This window comes from Neopelma chrysocephalum, unplaced genomic scaffold (assembly GCF_003984885.1).
Source record: "Neopelma chrysocephalum unplaced genomic scaffold, ASM398488v2 Primary Assembly neopelma1_43, whole genome shotgun sequence".
Taxonomy (NCBI): Eukaryota; Metazoa; Chordata; class Aves; order Passeriformes; family Pipridae; genus Neopelma; species Neopelma chrysocephalum.
Genome location: NW_020897702.1, coordinates 18789040 through 18810497, shown reverse-complemented (window position 1 = coordinate 18810497; position 21458 = coordinate 18789040). Strand labels below are relative to the sequence as shown.

At 37.6% G+C, this 21458-nt stretch overlaps 1 protein-coding gene across 17 annotated transcripts in view; it reads left to right on the top strand.

Annotated features, from left to right (window-relative positions):
• The window catches only part of DLG2 (discs large MAGUK scaffold protein 2), a 1039246-nt gene that overhangs the window by 595037 nt on the left and 422751 nt on the right, over positions 1-21458 (top strand). For all 17 annotated transcript variants that reach the window (XM_027677513.1, XM_027677512.1, XM_027677530.1 and 14 more), the window contains one exon: positions 12403-12456. In XM_027677513.1, the coding sequence (XP_027533314.1) occupies positions 12403-12456 (54 nt within the window). The remainder of the gene's footprint in view (positions 1-12402; positions 12457-21458) is intronic.

Below are 21458 nucleotides of genomic sequence, written 5' to 3'. Positions count from 1 at the left end.
CAAATAAGACATTTCAAAATGTCTCACAAAGCTTATAGTAGCATGTGAAGGATGGGCTGACTTTAACTTTGGAATCTCTTGATTTCTCCTTGTTACGGCTGCCCTAAAAAACTTTGTGCCTCCCACAGATTCTGTGTTCTTCTTGCTGTAATATTTTCTATGTCATTTTTCTCCCATTCCTCTGAAGCACACGATGTTCCCATTTCTTGTCCTCCCAGCCAAACATTTATTTAGTATCAGGGTCAGGTCTGCAGTGGGGTTTTATATGTTAGTACTCAGAATTGGTGCACCTGCCTGTGAAGTTGGTTAGCTTTTGGAAAGGACCGTCACATTAGGTGTTAATTTTTCCCAGGCGTCCTATGGCGAAAGTCAGGATTTACAACAGGCTGAGAATGGTAAATGTGATATTTCTGGCAGGCATCATGATTTACTGGATGAGGGGGATATTTTCTTTTGGAGGGTGGGATTGGTGCCTAAAAGATAGGCTAGGAGGAGACTGGATCTGTCCAAAGGGTTCTGGGGAAAGGCTGCCTCATGTCTGAATGTCAGTTTCTTGGAATAGATGTTGAACTGGTTTTGAGGTTGAAACACTGCTGTACAGGCGCAAGAGAAATCTGAGTTCCTGAAGCTGAATAGTTTTAAGACTGCGCTCTTTGATTCCTGTATTCTACTTACCTCCTGCCGTAAGCAGACAGCTCTGTTTATGTTACTAAATGCTGTGCTTAGTCCTTTTACAGGTGTTGTCTCCTAGCACCTGGTGTATAGTGCATAACTTCCACTGCTTTTTTTGTCAGGAAATCTTTTCTTTTTTCCTAACAGTAATCAAAGCTTATTTCTGAAAGTCCTCTCCTGGAGCTTTTCCATTAAAAAAGAGAAACAAACCACCATCATATCAGAGACAGAGGACATAACCAGGAGCTGCTTATTATTGTTGTTGTTGCTATTATTACTATAGGAAGAGGCTGCCTTGATGTTATGAACCATTTAATGTTCCAGTGTTTTGGGGGATCATGTTAAATTCATGAAGGGTTGCTATGACATTTGAAGTTCCCCTAATTGATCTTGGTAGATCAGTTCTGACAATTTTTAGGTTTTGTTTCTCTGTGATTGTTACATCTATTGTTCGATACAGTGACAGTGAAAGGTCAATGTTGTCTTGTGTACAAGGAAGGTTGTTTGTGGGATAAGTGGCTTGTAATTAAACACATTCACACAGCAAATCCAGAGAGCACAGAGCTTTCCTAGTCTTGTCTGGATCACCACTAATAATGTGTACGAATAGCAGCATCCTAAATGTTTGTGTTTTACAAAGCAGAAAATATGTCTTTATATCAGTAACTAAAAGGTATTTTATCATCTAAGAACAGTCATGTTCCAAAGTGGTGACCTGTGTTACTTTTTTGCCTGCCTCATAGTAAAAGGACCATGTTACTTGCTGCTAGATAAGTCCCTGTTAAAATTGCGAGCATCTATTTTAATTCAGTTTAAGATAATTTTTTACTCAGTGTTTCTTTATCCAATTCTAGCCAAAATAACACTGTTCAGAAATGACAGAATGCTAAAATGTAAAGATGGGGAAAGACCTCATAGGTCACATCACCCATCTGTCAGAATGTGTGTACTACCTATGGAACATATTTCAGTGCTTAGTCTAAGTTTTATACAAGGGCAACAAGGCTTTGATGTCTCCTCTAGGGAGACTATACTATAGTTTGTTGAATTTGCCACACAGTTGTATCTGTGTATAAAATCTGCTTGGCTGCCCTTCACATGAAACTGAAAAATATTCCCATGTTAAAATTAGCAAAATATTTGTTGAAAAGTATGCAAGTATAATTTTCCGTATATGGATTGTTTTTCAGCATCATTCATAACACCAAAGATTTGATGGGGTTTTTTTTACATTTCTTTCTTTTGCTTTTAGTTCAGCTTCTGAAGTCTGTGTTTTTAGTATTGATTCACCTATTTGCACACATAATCTAATCATTTAAAGTTCACAAGGCTGCTCTTCCCTTGATTATTTCTCGACAGGAATTGCCTTGTTTTTTTCCAGGCCTATAATTTTGATTTAAGTAAGGTGTATTTTTAAGGTCTGGTACAACTTCTTTGAAAGACTGTTGGTCCTACTGTACTCTCCAGTCATGTTGGTTGTGTTTCTCAGACTTACAGTAACCCCTGGCACTTTCTTTACTTAAGCCATGACTCTATATAGAGCTTCTTTTTTGGTGCTGTTACTTCTCAAGTTCAGTCCCTTTACGTGGTTTCATTATTCTTCAAACTTATCATGCCATGTTGTGTTGATTTTGTGTTTTGAAATTTTTTGCTTAATGCTATTTCTAAGAATTCTTTTTTAATTGGGAGACTTTATTGTGGCCTTGCAGTACTTGAAAGGGTCCTATAAGAAGGATGGGAACAGACTTTTTTACAGGGCCTGTTGTGATAGGGCAAGGGCTAATGGGTTTAAATTAAAAGATGATTGATTTACATTAGATATAAGAAAGAAGTTTTTCACAATGATAGTGGTAAAATACTGGCACAGGGTGCCTGGAGAGGTGGTGGATGCCCCATCTCTGGAAATGTTCAAGGTCAGGTTGGACGGGGCTCTGAGTAACCTGATCTAGTTGAAGATGTCCCTGCTCATTGCAGGGGGCCCAGATGGAGATAAAAAATTGATTGGCAAGCCCCATAGTAAAGTACCAAATAGGTGTAATTCATGTAACAGAGCATCTCCATTGAGAAATGCATTTTATGCTACACAAGGTTAAACTATGTAAAACAGCTGATTCCCCCTCAGCCCTGGGTAGCTGCACTTCACATATGGATGTTTCTTATATTTTGAACTGATGTACTGTGGGTGCAGGGGTCCTGCAGTGATTTAGGGTTTGAAACAGGCTGTCAGCAAGCAATATATTTGGAATTATTTTGTTAATTTTATTCATCATGTAGTGATTCTGGGACATAAAGGGGCACTTCGGGACATCAATTAAAACTTCTCCAGAGGACGTTAGGTTAGAAACTTACTTTCTCTGACATAAAAATCAAAACATTCTTTGCTCAGACGAACTCAATTTTGAGTTTATTGCAGATATTCAAAATCAAGTTTATTTCTTCAAGATCTTCCTATATAGTTAAATATGTATTAATTCAGTGAAAGCATTTGACGAAATAGCTTTGCCTCTATATATACTTAGCAAGAATCCATGAGTTACTTTGCTGGATTTTATGAACCACAGTAATCCCCTGCTCTTCTTGTGGCCAATTCAGTGCTGAAACAAGTTCAATGGCGATTTTGTTATTTGTACTATTAGAACTTTTCCAAAACTCTCTCTTTCTTTTGTATTTCTTATTCTTTTCTCTCTATGGAGAATTTTAGCTGCGGCACCAGTAAGTCTTGTTGTCTTCTGCTATTGCCAAGCAGAGTTGATCAGTCTTTGGCACTGATTCCCTTCTTTCTGGGCTGCTGTTTACAGTGCTCAATGTAATGGATTAGTTCCTAACAGCATGTGTTTCATTCTTTGAAATTTATGTTCTGATAAACCTCTCGAACAGCTACTGAATTCTGTTAAAGTAATTCCCCTATTTCACATTTCGTTTGGCATTCTCTTTTTTCCTTCTCTTCATCTGCATTGTAATTTTTAGTCTATTTGTTTCTGTGTTTTTGAGGCTGGTTATAAAATCCCCACGCAGAAATAAATGTTACACTCAAACTTCAGGTATTTCAGGATGTAAAAAGGTAATGGAATAAGATACTGAATAACTTCTCTGTAGGCTTGGTATACCATGATTTTAAAAACAAAAAGTCATATGGTGGGCAAGTCAGCCTTTGCTTTTGAAGAGAAAGCCAAAAATGAGAAAATACCATAATTAAGTTTGCAAGTGCAGTCCAGATCAAGCCCTTCCATCATTTGTGTTAGGATCACACGTGCATTTGTTTTCCCTCTGGCCCCACTCAGCATTTGGAGAAAGTGTTGGAGTATTTGTAGATGTGGCTTAGTGGTGGCCTTGGCAGTGCTGGGTTAACATTTGGACTTCATGACCTTAGAGGTCTTTTCCAGCCTAAATGACTCTATGAGTCTATGAAAGAATGGCTATAGTTTTTTGCTTTGCTTTTGTTTTTCTCTTTTGGGAAGGAGTTTTATCTTTGTGCACACCAAGGCTGAAAGAAAAAAGGAAAAAAGAAGCATGCAGCTGGGTTAAATAGGATGCCTAAAATCACAGAATCATAGAATATTCTGAGTTGGAAGGTACCCTAAAGAATCATCAAACCCAACTCCTAGCCCTGCACAAGACATCCCCAAGAATCACACCATGTGCCTGAGAGCATTGTCCAAATGCTTCTTGAACTCTATCAGGCTTGGTGCTGTGACCACTTCCCTGGGGAGCCTGTTCCAGTGCCCAATCACCCTCTGGGGGAAGAAACTTAGTTTCTAATATCCAGCCTAAACCTCCCCTGCCACAACTTCAGGCCATTCCCTCAGGTCCTGTCACTGATTGCCAGTGCTTGCCCCTCATGAGGAAGTGGCTTCTCCTCAAGGCCCTTCACCATTTCCACTGCTCTTTTTTGGACACTAATGTTTGTATGCTTATAGATATCTGTCTATATTTATACATATGTACATGTCCACTTGCCAATTAGTCATGATCGTTTTGTAAAAGATTAAAATCCAATTGGAGAGAAAGATTATTTTAAAGAAAAATGCAAGTAGTAGTCTACACTCGTGGATAATGCAACACATTAATATACTAATCAGGTATAAAGAACTTGACAGGTATTTGATATGTAGAAATAGGACAGTGGAGACAGAGCAGAGATCATAGCTGAGATCTGTGTAATAAATTAATGTTATGGCCCATTCACTTTCAAAAGGCCAAGAACATGTGCTCAAGTGGTAGATGTAAACACAGCATTTAGGCCTAGATTTCTGATCAAAGCTGGAGGACTGGTGTAAGACATTGCATCAATTTCTTTTGCGAGTCAGTAGAGATGTGATAATGAGACCTCTGTGTGAGTCTTAGTATGGCACTTGGCATCCTAGAATGAGATGGATGGATCCATCCTGTCTAGTGATAGGAAGGTTGTCACCTCAAAATTTAATGCGTAATAACATTTAGTTGAATAATATCTTCACTGGAAATTCCGATGTACCATAATTATCCCTCATTCTCTATAGGGCTTTTGCCATTGACATTTCTGTGTCCTTCGCTGGATCTTATATTGAGCAGAAAGTTACCTACTATGTTAATCATTGCTAATTCAAATTGCTAACAGGTAAGAGGAAACTTCTGGGGAAACTTCAACAACTGTAAAGTAGGTGCTTTCTTGCCATTCCCTCTAATAGCCTATGGATCCACACAGAAATGCTAGGTTTTCCTCAGGTCTAAATATTTTTTTTTTTTAATTATGTCAGATAATACAATTTTAAACAGGAAATAATTCCTACATATTAAGTGAAAACCAATGTAAACCCCCAAATCTGAAAATAAGGCCACCTTCTTTGAAAGGTATAATTTACGTTTAAATTAAGTTACTTTATATAAGGTTGCATTAGATACATAGAGAGTGGTCTTGAGGATTTCTTGAGGCATTTTGCTTCTATTCTTGACAGCTGCAGCCTGCAAGCAGAGCTGCTTTTGACTTCTGTTTTATCTTTCTAAGTAAAGGTAGGATTGTCTGCTGAAAAGTCATTCTTTAGATGTTCAAAGAGGTTCCCTATCTTTTACATTTTCTGATTAATAACAAGGAAATGACTTTTTACCCTTCTTAGTCTTACAGTTTGTAGTTCAGTGGTAAATACAAAAAAGGTTCTGTGTGTTCTGTGATCTTGAGGCCTCATAGCATGCCAGAGAATTACTGTTTTGACATCTAAATTGTCATTTAATCTTTCCTGTCGTTGTGTGTAAATGTAAATCTATTTCTTTCAATTGTGAAAGGAAACTCTTGAAAATATGAATTTAAACTAATTCAGCATTGCTGTCTTAAGGCCTTAAACAGTCTGACACTATGTATCTGAGAAATGCAGCTTTCATGTACATTCATGTACAAATATAGGGCCTGCTCCACTTTGTAATATTAAGACACAAACTGCTAACATTTTGAAGTAAAATAAAATTGCAAATGTATGTTCCAGGGAGTGGTTTAGAATTTAGGGGTAGCTGCCTGGAAAGATAAGCCCTTAACTCTGACGTACAGTTCACAGAGTCCATTGTCTGCAAAAGATGGCAATAAGCCACTGACAACGCAACTTACTTTTAAAATGGTGATACGTACACTGTTGTATTACTCTAAATTTCATCACCTTTTTATTTTGAGTTTACTGAAATATAATAGGGCAAGTAATGATGGTGATTCCTTAACAGGGAAACAAGCAATATAGAGTTCTGAGTCAAATGTCCTAACGGCCTCAAGTTGCACCAGGGGAGGTCGAGATTGGATATTAAGAAAAATCTCTTCACTGAAGGGTGGCCAAGCATTGGAACAGGCTGCTTAGGGAAGTGGTGGAATCACTGTCCCTGGCAGTGTTCAAAAAAAGGTAGATGGGGTAATAAGGGACATGGTTTAGTGGTGGACCTGGCAGTGCTGGGTTAATGGTTGAACTTGATCTTAGAGGTCTTTTCCAACCTTAATGATTCTATAGTTCTTTGAAATTAAAATTGCAGTGAGGAATAAGCATAAGTGGGCAGTTTCAAAATGATCACATACTTGATTGTGTTTTCTAGTTAAGAAGTAGTGTGCTGTGCTCATTATTTATAAAATAGTTACCACGTAACTATGCAAGTGATTTCATGGTCTGGTGTTGAATACAGCACTGCATAGTAGGAACAGTTAAAATAAGGAGTTATGAATGCTGAACAAAGACGGAAGCTCAGTATAATATGGATAATCTCTACATCTGTGAGTGCTATAAGCCAAACCAGTCAACCAGGATAATGCTAGCACTTGTGGTAGAGGGAAAGTTCATCTTGTCTGAGAGTCATGAGTCATGTCATACACTTGTAGAGAATTTGGTAGCAGAGAAAATGTTCATGAACTAGACCGTGTGCCTTTTTGTTCTCTTTCTACTGGCTTCAAGTGCTTTTACTCTACCCTGCTTCTAAGTTGTGCTTTTGGCGGAAAAGCAACTAGGCCGTCTGACTTGCCGCAAGCAGAACCATCTCGTATATATTTGTGGAAACAAAGTCTGTTGTGCTCAAGTCCTTTAAGAAGAAAAATAAAAAAATCTTCCTTTTTATTTTTTTTGCCAAAGATATTCTAGTTTTGTCTCAGCTATGCCAATCTGTCACTGCAGCTGTCAAGTGTGATGCCTTTTCTTCAAGCACAGAGATGGTTCAACTGAAAGCGCTGCTTCTCATCAAGGACAGGAGAAAGGTCTGTGCAGGGAGCAGGAGCTATAAGGCTGACAGCCCACATGATACATTATCAGTTTATTATAATACTTAATGTATAGTTAAGGATGGGGGCATAAAGGAAAGTAAATGAGGAATGAGGAAAACAGGATCACTCAATTTACTGTACTCAGTAATATTCACTCTTCTGGTGATTGGTTTGGTTTTATTTTGCAGGTAGGAAAACCTCAGTAAAGTGTAATTCAATGTCTTGGTTAAGACTGAAGAGCAGGTCAAAGGGCAGAGCTAGGAATAAAGAAATTATTTTCCAGAAAGCTATTTCTTCTTCTTACTCAGTCTCAAACCTAGATAGAGAGCATATATGTATGGGTGGGTATATAGATTATGAGAGATAAGAGACAGTAGGCAGAGGTTCTTGAGAGAATCTAGACAACTTTTTGTATGTCTTTGTTAATTTATGCACAATTGGAAGTACTGTTGATGCGTTGTGGTTGATAGATTTCTCAGTGTTCTCCTTAAGAAGTACAGAGATAGCTGAGTATCTTTTTTGAGAATTTGGTGAACTGGTACATGTGGCATGTTTTCAAGTCAGCATAGATACAGACACATCATCCTGGAAGGTGAAATCTTTCTGACTCTCTGTCGATGCTGATTGTCTCGACTTATCCCTTCAGTAATTTCACTGGGATTACAGGACTATTTTGATGCCAGTGATTGCAAACTGTCTTCTCAATTTTGCATGATTGAAGTCTCCTACTTTTCTTTAAAGCATGAGCTACAAACAGGGCCCAGCTAATAAAATCATCTCCATTTCCTACACTTTAATCCAATGTTGGAGCTCAGGAGGTCAGCATTCTTCAAATTACCATATATCAGAGAGACCGAAGCAAAATGTTTGTATTAAATCATTTTTGTCGTTAAAGAAAACAAACCAAACAAACCCCAAAAAACTAAAAAGACAAGTCATCAAACAGATGCACTGTCCCACACATGCACACATGCAAACACACGCACAGATATAAACAGGAGGAACAGAAAAGGAAAATGTACTGATGGTATTAATTGTGAGAGTGGTTGTAGTCACTATATCCATCTGAAACTATTGCTCTGTGAATTTTTTCATGCCCATCTGTCTGATCAGGATAAATGTCTCAGTAGCAGAAAATAATCAGCTTGATAGTTTAGTTCAATTCTTCCAATCAGTAAAAAGTACAATAAGAGCAGTGTTGAAATGAACCCTGAGAAATACTCTGGCTTGAAAAGTAATTCTTTACCGGCTGTGTAGAAGGGCCAATCAGGGAAGGATCACACCATTCAGAGCAGCTTCAAATGCTCAGATTTTTACTGTGGAAGGAATGATGGACCAACTGATAACCTGGGGATCAGGATTAGGTAGGAAGCTAACAAATGGAAGCATTCTGGTGGATGCATCCAGGAAGTCTTATTAAGGCTCATGAAGGACAGAGGAAGGTGATTACACAGAGGGAGGTCAATTTACAAAGGTTAGATTTTGCCTTGCCAATCTAACAGCTTTCTGTGATGAGAAGACTAGCTCTGTGGAGGAGGAAAAATCAGTAGCTGTCATTTGCCTTGATTTTATCAAGGCCTTCAGCTCAAATTCGCAGTTCAGCCACATGAGAGAGAAACCGAATGGATGGATGTACTTACTAGAAGATGAGTGGGACACTGACTAGACCACCAGATCCAAAGGATAATGGTCAGCAGTTTAAAGTCCAGTCACTGATGGCAAGTTTCTTGTGGTTTTCATACAGAGTTTATATGGGTGCTAATACTGTTTAACATCTTCATTAATAACCAGAATGATTACATAGAGTGCACTGTCAGCAAGGTTTGAAATAATACCAGACTGGGAAGAGCAGATGATACATTGGACAGTTGCTTTTCAAAGGATTTTCAATAGACAGGAGAAATGGGCTGAGAGAAACATCACAGAGTTCAATGGGCAGGAGTTCCTGCCCTGGGACAGTATAAAACCTGAAGCGGTCCTAGCCAGGCACAGTTCAGCTAAGGTGCAACTTTATGGAGTGGAGGACAAGTTGCACATGAGTCAGCCCTTACAGTGGTTAAGGCAAATGGCAAATTGGGCTGCACTAATAACATCCTGGGCAGCAGTTTGAAGGACATCTCCTCATCACCTGCCACACTGCACTGGGAGCACTGTATCCAAATCCATATTCTCCACTGTGTTAAAGTGTGTGGAGGATAACCAAGATGGTGGTGCACACAACAGTGACTGGGTCCGAGCACAGAATATTCAATAGAAAAGAAAGCTCAGTTTGTCTGCCTTAGAAAAGAATAGTCTGTGGAAAGAATCTATTTGCTATCTTAAACCATCTGAGGATGTTTAGAGAAGGGTGCAGGATGAAGAATGTGCAGGTTCTGCATCTGCTTATAAGAGGAAGGAATAACTGAATTTTCAAAAGAAATTACAATTCTCCTAAATGTTATTTTTTTGTGGTGTTTACACATTTGCTAGTTTCTTATTTCTTTAACTTTACTTCAGAAAAATCTGATACAGATATAAGGCTTTGTTCCTCAATAGGTTAGAAGAGATTGGTGATAATATGATAGTGCTTTGGAAAATGAATATATGAAATATATTTCTTATTTTAATAGGTATTGTTTTTTTAAATCAGTGGAAAGATGCTTTTATTCTGAAAATTCCAAACTTTGTTTATTGTTGATAATAGACCAACATAGTTGGTAAAAATAAAAAGAAGGTAGCATCAATACTATAAAAAGCCCCAAGTTTTTTCTTCGTGTAGCAAAGGTAGCACTCTTTAAGTGTATGGAGTTAAATATTCATTAAAGTAAAAACTATGATTCTAAAAAGGAAATCCTTTGTATAACCTTCAATGATAATACAATTATAAATAAATCCATATGCCTGAAGCAAAAAAATATTATGATCATACAGCCTTCAGCTTGTACATATCTCTTCAGCGTGTCCAGTGTTATGGGACACAGTAAGAATAACTGGGTATGGATGTATAATGTCTTTTCAGATACTAAGCATTTTATTATTACATTGGACCTTACCATGACAACTGGTACATGCCATGAAATGTAGACAGACCAAATTGTATGCATTTCAGTTTCTATTCGTGGCTTCCACCATTGTATAGAAATAATGGCATTAATCAGCAGTAGCTCTTGTCCAGTAACATATAATTTCTTTGAACACAGAATTATCTTTCAATAATTGCACAAAAACTAGAAAAAAACCACCCCATTATATTCTCACAGGATTTGAACTGTTGCTCCAATGTCACATTCTTAATTTGGGTTGTTACTTAGGTTTTGAAATCCTGCAGTGAATATTCGACAATAGAAACACCATCAGTGTTTTCAGTAGTGCCGTGTTCATGCCTACCATGCATAGAAAGACACTGCGATCTGTATGAGTTTAAAGTACAGACAGTCATTCATTGACAAATATACACTGTAGGTAAATAGAACTAGTGAGCTACTGTGCCAAGCATTAGTATTTTTACCACCCCATGAGAGTGCCTGAAGAGTCTTTGCTGCCCAAACAGGCACTAGTCAAGCAGAGAAGGGATGCCTTCCATCACTTTTGTACAGTACTGACTACCTGTTGATCCTTCTCTTGAGCCCGAGTTATTAACAATCTCATCTCAGCAGTCCTTCCTCGGTTTGACATTTTAGTGATGGTGCTTGCCTCTGGCCTACACTTTCTCACAACTCTGTGGTTTTCTCCAGAGGCAGAGCCAAGATTATGCAGCTGCGTCAAATCAGAGCTCAGCCTTGGATCTGTACCACTGAATCCCAGCGTGGGAAGAGGAAGAGGTTAGGGCACTTCAAGTGACTGGAAACTAGCCTGAATATGAGTTTCATCAATAAATTAAAGATCAGGTTGGCCAGCTTTGCAGAGTCACGAATCTTTTTAATTGGATCTATATTTCAATCTGAACCTCAGCTGAGTGCATATGAACCATCCAGAATATACAGCCTTGACATAAATGTCATAGTACATGTGCATATACATATACTTCATAGCCTATATAATACTTCTAAGTCATCATCATGGCCAGGCTTCGTGAAGAAAGATTTGGGAAAGGTCTCAACCTACGTTTGCTGCAAGTGTGCTGGTGACTAAAAAGGCCAATACGAGACAGGCACGTCCAGTTGCAAAAGGCAAAGCAGAAAGACTCGTTAAGTGGTAAATTCTGCAGGGCACGATTCATTCTGCGTTGTCTTTTCTCCTTGAGAGTGATCCTGCGTGCTCTCTCAAAGGCATCAGCAGCGTTATAGACAGTGTGTCTCCAGACCTCCCGATTGGAGGCCAGAGTAGACCAGTTATGTTGATCAATATGGCCGAGGCTGAGATGTTGTTTCAGGGAGTCCTTGTATCTTCTCGTTGGGACTCCTCTGTTGCGGCAGCCGGTGGCAAGTTCACCATAGAGCAAGATCTTAGGGAGGTGGTGGTCCTTCATCCTTGAGACGTGTCCTGCCCATCGCAGCTGTGTTCTCAGCAACATGGCCTCAATAGTTGTGACTGCTGCTTGTTCTAGAACAGATGTATTAGTCACATAATCTGCCCAGTGGATGTTTAGGATTGTACGAAGGCAGCGTTGATCTAAGTAGTGTACACATTAAATGTTGATGTTTATCCTCTGTAAAGATCTTGGTTCTGCTCACACACGAAAGATGGACTTGTAAGGTAGGGAAGCTGAAACCCTCAACCCCAACATCCCCTAATTGTAAGTTGAATACATCAGGTTTCTTATAGTTCTACTAAAAAATGAATGACTAGATATTATATATTCAGGATGTGATCCAAAGCCTAATGAAATTGAAAAGAAAGACCACAGTGAGCTGTGATTTGGAGGCTGAGAATCTATTTCCTTCATCCTTAATTGCTTGAACAGTACCCAAAGTTATGTACGGTTGTACAATTTGAATTCAATGGGAAGACAGGCTTTTAGACTTTTAATTTAATGTATCATTATGGGTATTTCAATATTAATGAATTTCAGGTCTTTAAATTTATTTTCTCTGTTTTTTTTTTTTTTTCAGGCAAGCCCTGCCCCTATAATTGTCAACACAGACACCTTGGACACAATCCCTTATGTAAGTATTAAAGTTTTGTTTATTATTATGCAGAGTTTATTTTCATATAGAAATTCTGTTCAGTATCTCATAGAAGTTATAAACAGATCTGAAAATTAATCACATCTTTTACAGTTACAGAGTTAATTTTTTTTTCCAAAGAAAACCTAGTTTTAGTAAGTTACAGTATATGTGTTCAAGTACAAACTACAAATTAGGTGTATATAACATGCTATAATTCACCTGAGTGCCATTATCGTTCCTGATTTTTCTGGAAAAAAAAATTATTTCATTAAAGCTGTCCTCCTTACCAGGGACATAAAGTATGAATATTTCTTTTCAGAGCAGTGTGCACCCTGCTAACTTATTAGAAAGATACCTAGATGCACAGGTATTAATTTTAAGAATGTAATATTAAAATGATGCAAACAGCTCTTCATTTGTCTGTCTATACTTCTTTTGTAGATGAAAATTGCTCATGGTAAATAACAGTTCAAACTAATTGACTTAATATTTTCTTATTAATGTCTCTTCTTTTGTATTACTTCTAGGAAAAAAGTTGTACTAAAATAAATGCATGTTTTTATTAGAGTTTAAAAAATCTGTTTTTCTAGAAGCATTTGTTATTATTGTCATTTTAGACTGTAAAATCAACTATAGTTGAAGGTAAAGGACACAGAGAAAGACAAAGCAAACACATCACAAAGAGAGTAACAGGCTTAAATGACTGGAGCCAAAAAAAGCAAATAGCACAAAGATAGACAGCCAGTATCTAATCTTTCTTCTTGCATCATCTTAGTTATCTTTTTAAAGCTCCTAATTAATGTCTCTCATCTGTCGTGTTTTGTCCACATCTGTTTCTTATGATACCAATGCATAGACCTAATTATTTATCTACCTACACCAATCATGTTGCTGGGTTCTATCTTTCAGAAGACTGTTGATGATGAAGGAGTTTAATAGGGGTTGTCATGGCCAGTTTGTTTGTTATTGCCAATTCATAAAACTTAGAAGTTATAGTGCAGAGCACATGTAAAGATCACAGCCAAGAATAATTTAATAGAATGACAGTGCTGTAAAACAGAAGAGAATTAAATCCCTTGTTGGGAATATCAACCATTGGAAAGGGTGGAAAAGTTAAATAAAATTTCTCTGTTCATTTGCATTCAGCTTTCTTAAGAGGTTTCCTATCATTTCTGTCTCAGTTTTCCATCCTAACATCAGAACCATCTGCTATAGTCTCACTTTCAATCGGGCCGTCTAGCTTTTCTCCTGTTTTTTGATGAAACATTTTACTCTTAATGTTCTCTAGTTCTTCTGAGGGACACAGGGAACCACAGTTCTCATTTTCAGTGCTGGGCCTGTGCCCAGGATACTCTGCAGCTACAGTGTTAGAATTCCTAAATACAGATGCAATTCCACTAGTGGCAAGATGCTCAATCTATATGATTTATTCCCATAAAACAGTCTATCAATACTTACACACTTTTATACCACTTTTTAGTAGTGTTCCTTTCTCTTAAATAATAAAGAACAAGTGACCAAACACATTCAAGAGAAATATTGACAGTAGACTGAGGAGTGTCTGTGAGCTATTTCAATCTCCAACACATGATGTGAAACTAGATAAATACACAGAGGGTGCTTATTTTAGAAATAGACAACTCTGAATTAGTCACCTTGCTCTTACCTGATGCCTGGGAAGAATTATTTCTCTTGGATATGACACACAGCAGCGCTATCATAGAAGGACTTATTTAGACTAGCCAATAAGAAAGGTCAAGGTCAAGTGTATCTGCTGAGCCCAGGCCACCATAGTGCCCCACAGGACTTTGGGTCTCTACCTTACAAATAGGCATTTCCTTATGATCAGGATTTGTACGCTTGAATGTTCTCCAAAATGAGACACAAAGACAAACTATGATCAAATTACCTCTTTCTCTCTTCTTTGGGAGAGTGGGCTGGGAGACCTCTGTTTTCCTTCTTGCTCTTAGGATTAATTCAGTTTAAGTTATTTTGGTTTCATTTTGTGATGTTTCCTCTGCTAGAAAGATGCTGTAGTCACTGGGCCAGATACATGTTTGCTTGTGTGTGCATCCTCTCCTCGCCCAGGGAACCTTCCCAAAACAGTTTAGTGACAGCATGTAGTGGATTGACTCTGGTCAATAGCAAAACACTCTTTTCACTCCTCTCTGATGTGGGTCAGGAATAAAAATAGGAGATGGACAATCAGAGTTGTGTATTGAGATAATGGCAGTTAAATAGGGAAAGCAAATGCTGCATATGCAAGTAAAGAAAAATAAGGAATTCATTCATACTTCCCATCAGCAGGCAGATGTTTAGACTTTTCCTGGAAAGCAAGGTTTCATCATGTGTAGCTGTTACCTGGGAAGACAAATGTCATAACCATGACCCCTTTCTCCTCCTTTCCCTGAGCTTTTATTGCAGAACACCATATGATCTGGAATATCTCTTTGGTCATTTGGGGCAACCTGTCCTGGCTGGATCCCCTCCCAACTTTTTACCCACCCCAGCCAACTTGCTATTGGGACAGGAAGGGACAAAATAGAAGGAGAGAAAGCCTTTGGCAATAGCCACAACACTGGTGTGTTATCAACATTGTTTCAACCACACATTGAATCATAGCTCTACATGGGCTACTGTGGAGAAAATAAACTCCATCCCAGCAAAACCCAGTACAGCCTATAATATTGTGTGGGTCCTACGATACAGCCTATAACATCATGGGCTGTGAAGGAGGTTTTCTCTCTCTTAAATATTTGGAAATATAGAGACAAATTTTCCAAACCAGATGAACTAAGTGTATGATAATGCAGTCATCATCATACAATTTATTTCACAGGAAATATAATTTAGCAGATATGCCCTAAAATATTTTTTCTGGACAGGTCAGTTCAGAGAGATAACAGAAAGCTAGATTTAATTATGATTTTTGCAACTTGAACATGAGTCAAGCAGCTGCTTTTTCAGCACTGTCTGGACTTTCCCACATGCCTGGCAGAAGGCTGGGGACATCTTTGGTGAGTATCCTTAGTATCCTTAAGTATCCTTAGAGTTAACTAGCTAGTTATTAGCACTTCTGAAAAGTACTATTGTTTTTTAGTTGCCATAAAATAAACATCTAACACTATGGGGACAAATGATTTTATGGATCAGAGAATCCAAGTTAAATTAAAATGTTTTCTGTCCAAAGCTAAAAGAAGCCTTGATGTAAATGGGCGTAGAGTCACTGATCCTGTCTCACAACTGTAGAGTATCTAAAACACCCAGAAGTGCTGGCATTTGAGAGTATAATAATCTTAGATCCCTGATATTCATCCCTGATATTCAGCTCCCATTGTCCAAGTACAGATGGAGTCCAGGAATACTGATGGGAAGAACTGGAAGAATTTTTTAGATCTTAATAATTGGGTCATGTTTCCAATGTTCACATTCTTTTTTTCATATCCTGTCTTTCTCTAATCTTAGATGGTTGTCCTTTAATTCTTTCCATTGAATGTGCCTTCCAGAAATCTGAGCAACATTTCTAAATCAACTTGTTAAATAAAATTAAAAGGCAAGTGAATGTATAAGAAGTGATATGTCACCAAAAATTTTTGACATAATATTTTTTTATTTCTGACTGTTAGGTTTTTATAAGATGCTTTTCATGACAACTAGTTCATGCTTTCCAGTCATGTATTTGCAAAAAATAAAATAAAATGCTGCTTTAAAAAGATAAAATATATATTTTTCCTTTTAATAAAATCTATTTTTTCTTAAATAACTGTGATTTCCATTGTGCTTACCATAACAAAATTAAGTAATACATTTTATACCATGTAGAAATTATTTCCAAATAAACACTGTAATAGGCATGGACTTTCAAATTTTAGTGAATCAAAACGGTATTTTTTTCTGACATTACTAGCCACAACTAATAGCCTGATAAATCCCTAAATAAGATTAGGCTATTTTTAGTGTTGTTCCATGCCAGATGGAGAGTTCTCATGATTTTGTTAGGCCATTGGCTCAGCAGCATGAGAAACCTCTCTTATTGTTTCGTTTTATGCAATGTACCTATGATGCATTTCCATTTCATTAACGACTCTGCCCATCCTCCCTGTCATCTTCCTCCAAAAATCCCTGAGTGTTTTTGAGGGAAACCCCTTGCAGTAACGATCAGCATTCACAAAGCATATTCAAATGTCGTGTATCCATTGGTCCACCGGAGAGATATTTCCTTTTTACAGTTGGTATACAACTGGCAAACTGAGTTATTTGTCTCATTAGCACTCTAATGATTTAAAATCACATTATTAAGTGTTTTGCTACTGTTGACATTCTTCAAACCTTTCAACTCAATAGTTCGGAAAAAAATCATCCTTTGAGGAACTGATTTTCATCAGTAGGCTTTTCTTAAATGGAATAAAAGAAAAGGCCTTATTCTATTAGAGTGTATGTTATTCCTTATAATTTGGGCCTGCAGCGAATAACAGAAGAAACAGTTAATTAGTCTTTTTCTAGGTTCAGTGGTTTGAAAACTTTGGCTCACCAAGCTTGGGGAATAAATTTGATAGGAAGCTTCGATGGTACAAAAAGAATTATTCTGTGGCATTTTAAGCACAATTAAACATTTGTGGGAGTTTGTTTGTTCTCTATTCTTTGGCTGTAAATTTTAGATTTCTTTGTATAATGAGAAGTATTAATTTAATAACATATGAATCATCTCATTTTCTCCGTTGCACAGAATAAGCCTTATTTATTTCTTTTTTAGTTTACATAAAGCTGCACAGTTCACTTAGAAGTAGCTATAAAGCTGGTTTTGCTGTATCACTTTCAGAAATTGAAGAGAATCTTTCTATTTATTTCATGATGAAATTTTATTTTCTTTTAATCCTAACAAAAGATTTAAATAAGTTCACTCAGGTACCATTGTTGCCCCTTCCTCTCCCATCTTGTCACAGTGATAAGATCTGGGGAATATGTACTTTATTCTCCTTTCAGTCACAATGAATTCCTCATATTTCTTCAATCTCCCATTGTTCTTCCAAGTTATTATTATTTTATTATTACTATTTTATTATGAGTTATTGTTATTTTATTGCTGGTTTGCTTTGCTAACTGTGCCGCCTATGCTGAGTTCTGTGCAGATACACTCAAGTTGTTTTTTGAAAAAGTCATTTCAAACTATGTAGGTTATGTTCTCATGAGCTGTAATCAAATCTTTGGATTGTTTTACACATGCCTGAGCGTGGCCACGCAGATGGCTGTGCAGCTGTTTTGGTGCATCACTGCTTAGGGACACTGTGAGCTCAGACCTTTCCTGGAGTGTGGCAGTGCCCTATGACAGCTCCTGCTCAGGCAAGGGAGGCAGGGGCAGGATGATGCCAAAATGGGGAGTTTAGGAAAATTTTCAGCTTTCTTCTCTGTCATCCAGCCATTGCACCTGGATTTAGCACATTAGAAGGAGGTACATAAAAGCACATTAGAAGGAGGTACATAAAAGCTTAAAAAAAGGTTAAAAAGAAAAATAAATTCTTCCTGTTCTGATGTCATGGATAGAATCATGCACTTCACTCTCAAGTAAGAAGAAATGATATATTTTATTGATATAAGAGAGTGAGTTAATGAAGTCCAATAGTAAATGTGGCAGTAGTTTAACAAGAATCAATGACAAGGTACATTTGAGTATTTGCTGCATAGAGAACAGAGTCAGATAAAATTTTCAGGGAGATCCTCCCATGGAGTCATGAGATTCAGAAAGGACCCTGTTGCATTCCAGACTTCTCAGAGGGAAGTTTAGGTGCAGCTGGATCCACACTTAGTCTGAGGCTTAACTGATGGTTTATGTCTAAAGGATTATATATGTGCAATCACAGAATCACAGAACCAATTAGGTTGGAAAAGACCTCTGAGATCATCGAGTCCAAGCTTTGACCGAACCACCATGTCAATAGACCACGGCACAAAGTGCCATGTCTAGTCTTTTCTTAAACACCTCCAGGGACAGTGACTCTGCCACCTCCCTTGGAAGTCCTTTCCAATGCTTAATCACCCTTTCTGTAAGATTGCCAGGTTTCAGTGTGCTTATTCCTAATTCACTTAGTGAGTATCTGATGTGATAAGGAATCTCTCAACCTTGAGGAGTAACCTTGAGAGGCATCCCTGCCATGCAGGAGAGTTCAACAGTCCTTGGGCTGTCCAGTATTCTTGGAGTAAGATGATTGACTCAGTCATTTTCGCACACTGACCCAGATGTTAGTTTCTTCCAAATTTGCCTTGAATGCATTGACCAACATTTTGGTTAGGTGGGCATGTTGCCCAAATTAACCCTTGGCTATTGTGTTGTTAACTGTCTCCCCATATCCACTTTGAGCCATATTCAACCCTCAGGTCCAGATACATCCATGACCGACCATCACTTGTGGTGATCACTTGAGCAGGGTTACTGCTATGGAATATAAAGGTCAGACTGGGAGGGAGGAGGGTGGAGCACAGAGCCATATCTGACTATAAAAAGGATAGGGAAAATTTGCAAATTTCTGAGAGACAGTCAGTTCCATAAGTGTCCATAATATGGATTAATATCATCCATATTGGATGATATTGGAGGAGGGAGGTGGTCTTATGTATTTCTTCAATAAAGCGTGTCTTGTGCCATTACATAATAAATATTAAATGTAATATGTGACTATGGCTGATGAGCAAATTTTTGAAGACAGTGGTAATAGAGGAGTAAAAAAAATTCTGGTCTAAAAGGGTAGGATCTGATTTTTTTACAAAAGTAGGGAGCACATGGAGTTGGGGGGTTTTATTAACAGTATATTAAAATATATGAAAATATCATCATATAGAAGTATATATTTTTTCCCTTTGACTTCTCTTCAGAATAAATTTGTTGCTTCTTTCTTAATTAGTTTGATCACAGTCTTGAAAATCAGATTGCACATCTTATTATCTCAAATGACTCTTACATTTTCCAGATTGTTAACAACCGGTTTTTGTTGGTTATTGTTTATACTCATCTTTTAGCCTGTCAGTTAATGTGGATTACAATGGAAAAGCTAAATCTGGTAGAACTTTGTGCTAGTTTTTCAAAGCTGCGTTGGCTTGTCTTCTCTGGTTTGGCCCTTGAATTGCATTACAGCAATGTTGTTTGCCCTGGCAATCACTGCTGTGTTCTGCATATCATTGTTTCTGCAGTGGGATAAGAGGTTTTTCTTTTATAACAGCAGTATTGACAGGATTGATTTTGTTTATAAAATATTTTGTGATCATTAGTGAAGAAGGTGCTACATAATACAAGACTAATGAACATAAAACAACTCCCCTTAAACATGCAAAAATAGAAAATGCTTCATTCTGCTGTCTGATAATCTAAATGGATTCTGGTATGATGGATCGCAGAAAAAACATGCTGCTTCTGTTGAAAACCCAAAGCAAAAGTACAGAAGGGATCTTATGAATCTGATTTATTTTGCCTCTATTTCATATCGATTGTTTTTCTACCTGAAAATGAATATATTTCAAACCTTGTCCTTTAAAATATACAGTTTTAGAAAGAAATATCTTTTAAAAAAGGACCCGAGTGGTATTGAAGTAAAAATGTGATTGTTTTTAATGGGTTTCTCTTTTAAATTCTGGATGTAGTTTTTAATATTTAAGCCTCATCAAAGACATTTTTAACTAAGGGAAAAAGAAAATAGGTAAAAAACCTTCAAGATTCTAGGGGTTTACTTTTATTTTTCCCAGGAATTAACACTACTTTGCATATTTGATATTTTGATTTTTTTATATTACATAAAATTCAGAAACCCTTTATTGTGTCTGGATGTAGGTAGAATTATCAACATCCTGTCAATTCAACAAATAAAAACATCCTTTGGTCACGTATCCAGTTATTCTTTCAGATTTCCATTCTGCAAAATTATAATACTTTCCATTTTCAATTGCCTGTGAATAATGCTGGACTTCAGATTCAATCAAGAAGTTCTTTCTGTAGATGTTTGAAATGTTGTCATTAGCAGTCTGAGAGAGATAAGTTTATTGAATTTATGTAGAGAGCACATCATACCATCATTTGTGTCCCTTTGCTTCAGGTAGACACAGCATAGAGAACATGTAATGCTTCATGCTTTTTGGATTTGGACTACTTGGAGCGCAAATACTTTAGCATTTCAGTCCAGATCATGAGTGTGCTTGAGAAGCAAATTCCCTGCATTTACCAGTCTTAGTTAACACTGTGAAGTTCATGAAGCAGACTTTTTGACAAACAACTAAACCTGACAACAGGCTTCTGGATACCCTCTACCCGCTGTCAGGCAGACGGTCCCTTGGGTGACAAGGTAATACACCCCTTGAAAGAGGTACTGTGCTTTGCTTTTGCAAGTCTATTCTTGTTGGGCCACTCTTTTCACCCTTGTAGCCTCTGCTGCAGGGAAGCCAGACAGGCATTGCTCTGTCAGGTATTTTTATCACACTAAGAAAAATCTTATACGCTATATACATATGGGAATAGGGGAGTGTGTACATACCCCTCCTCTACACTCAGCTATACTTCTTCATTTTTAATTTGTCCTACATAATTTTTCCATGACGTTGGCACATACTGTAGAATGCAGAGTATGTCTCTTAAGAGTTGTTTGAAGCACTTGGAGATCTGAGTCAGGCTAGGATTACATGGCCCCAATTGATCTAAATTAAATGTAGTTTGAATTTGGTTTCATCTTTCTCTCCATAACCTTCAATTAGCTTTTATTTTAGTGTCAGGTCATGGCTAGGCTTCGCGAACGAAGATTTCGGAAAGGCTCTATCCACATTTGTTACACACACGCTGGTGGCTAATGAGGCCAATACAAGATAGGCATGTCCAGTTGCAAAAGGCACAGCAGAAAGACTCCTTAGGTGGTATATTCTGCAAGACATGGTTCTTTCTGCATTGTCTTTTCTCCTTGAGAGTGATCCTGCGTGCTTTCTCAAAGGCATCAGCAGCGTTATAGACAGTGTGTCTCCAGACCTCC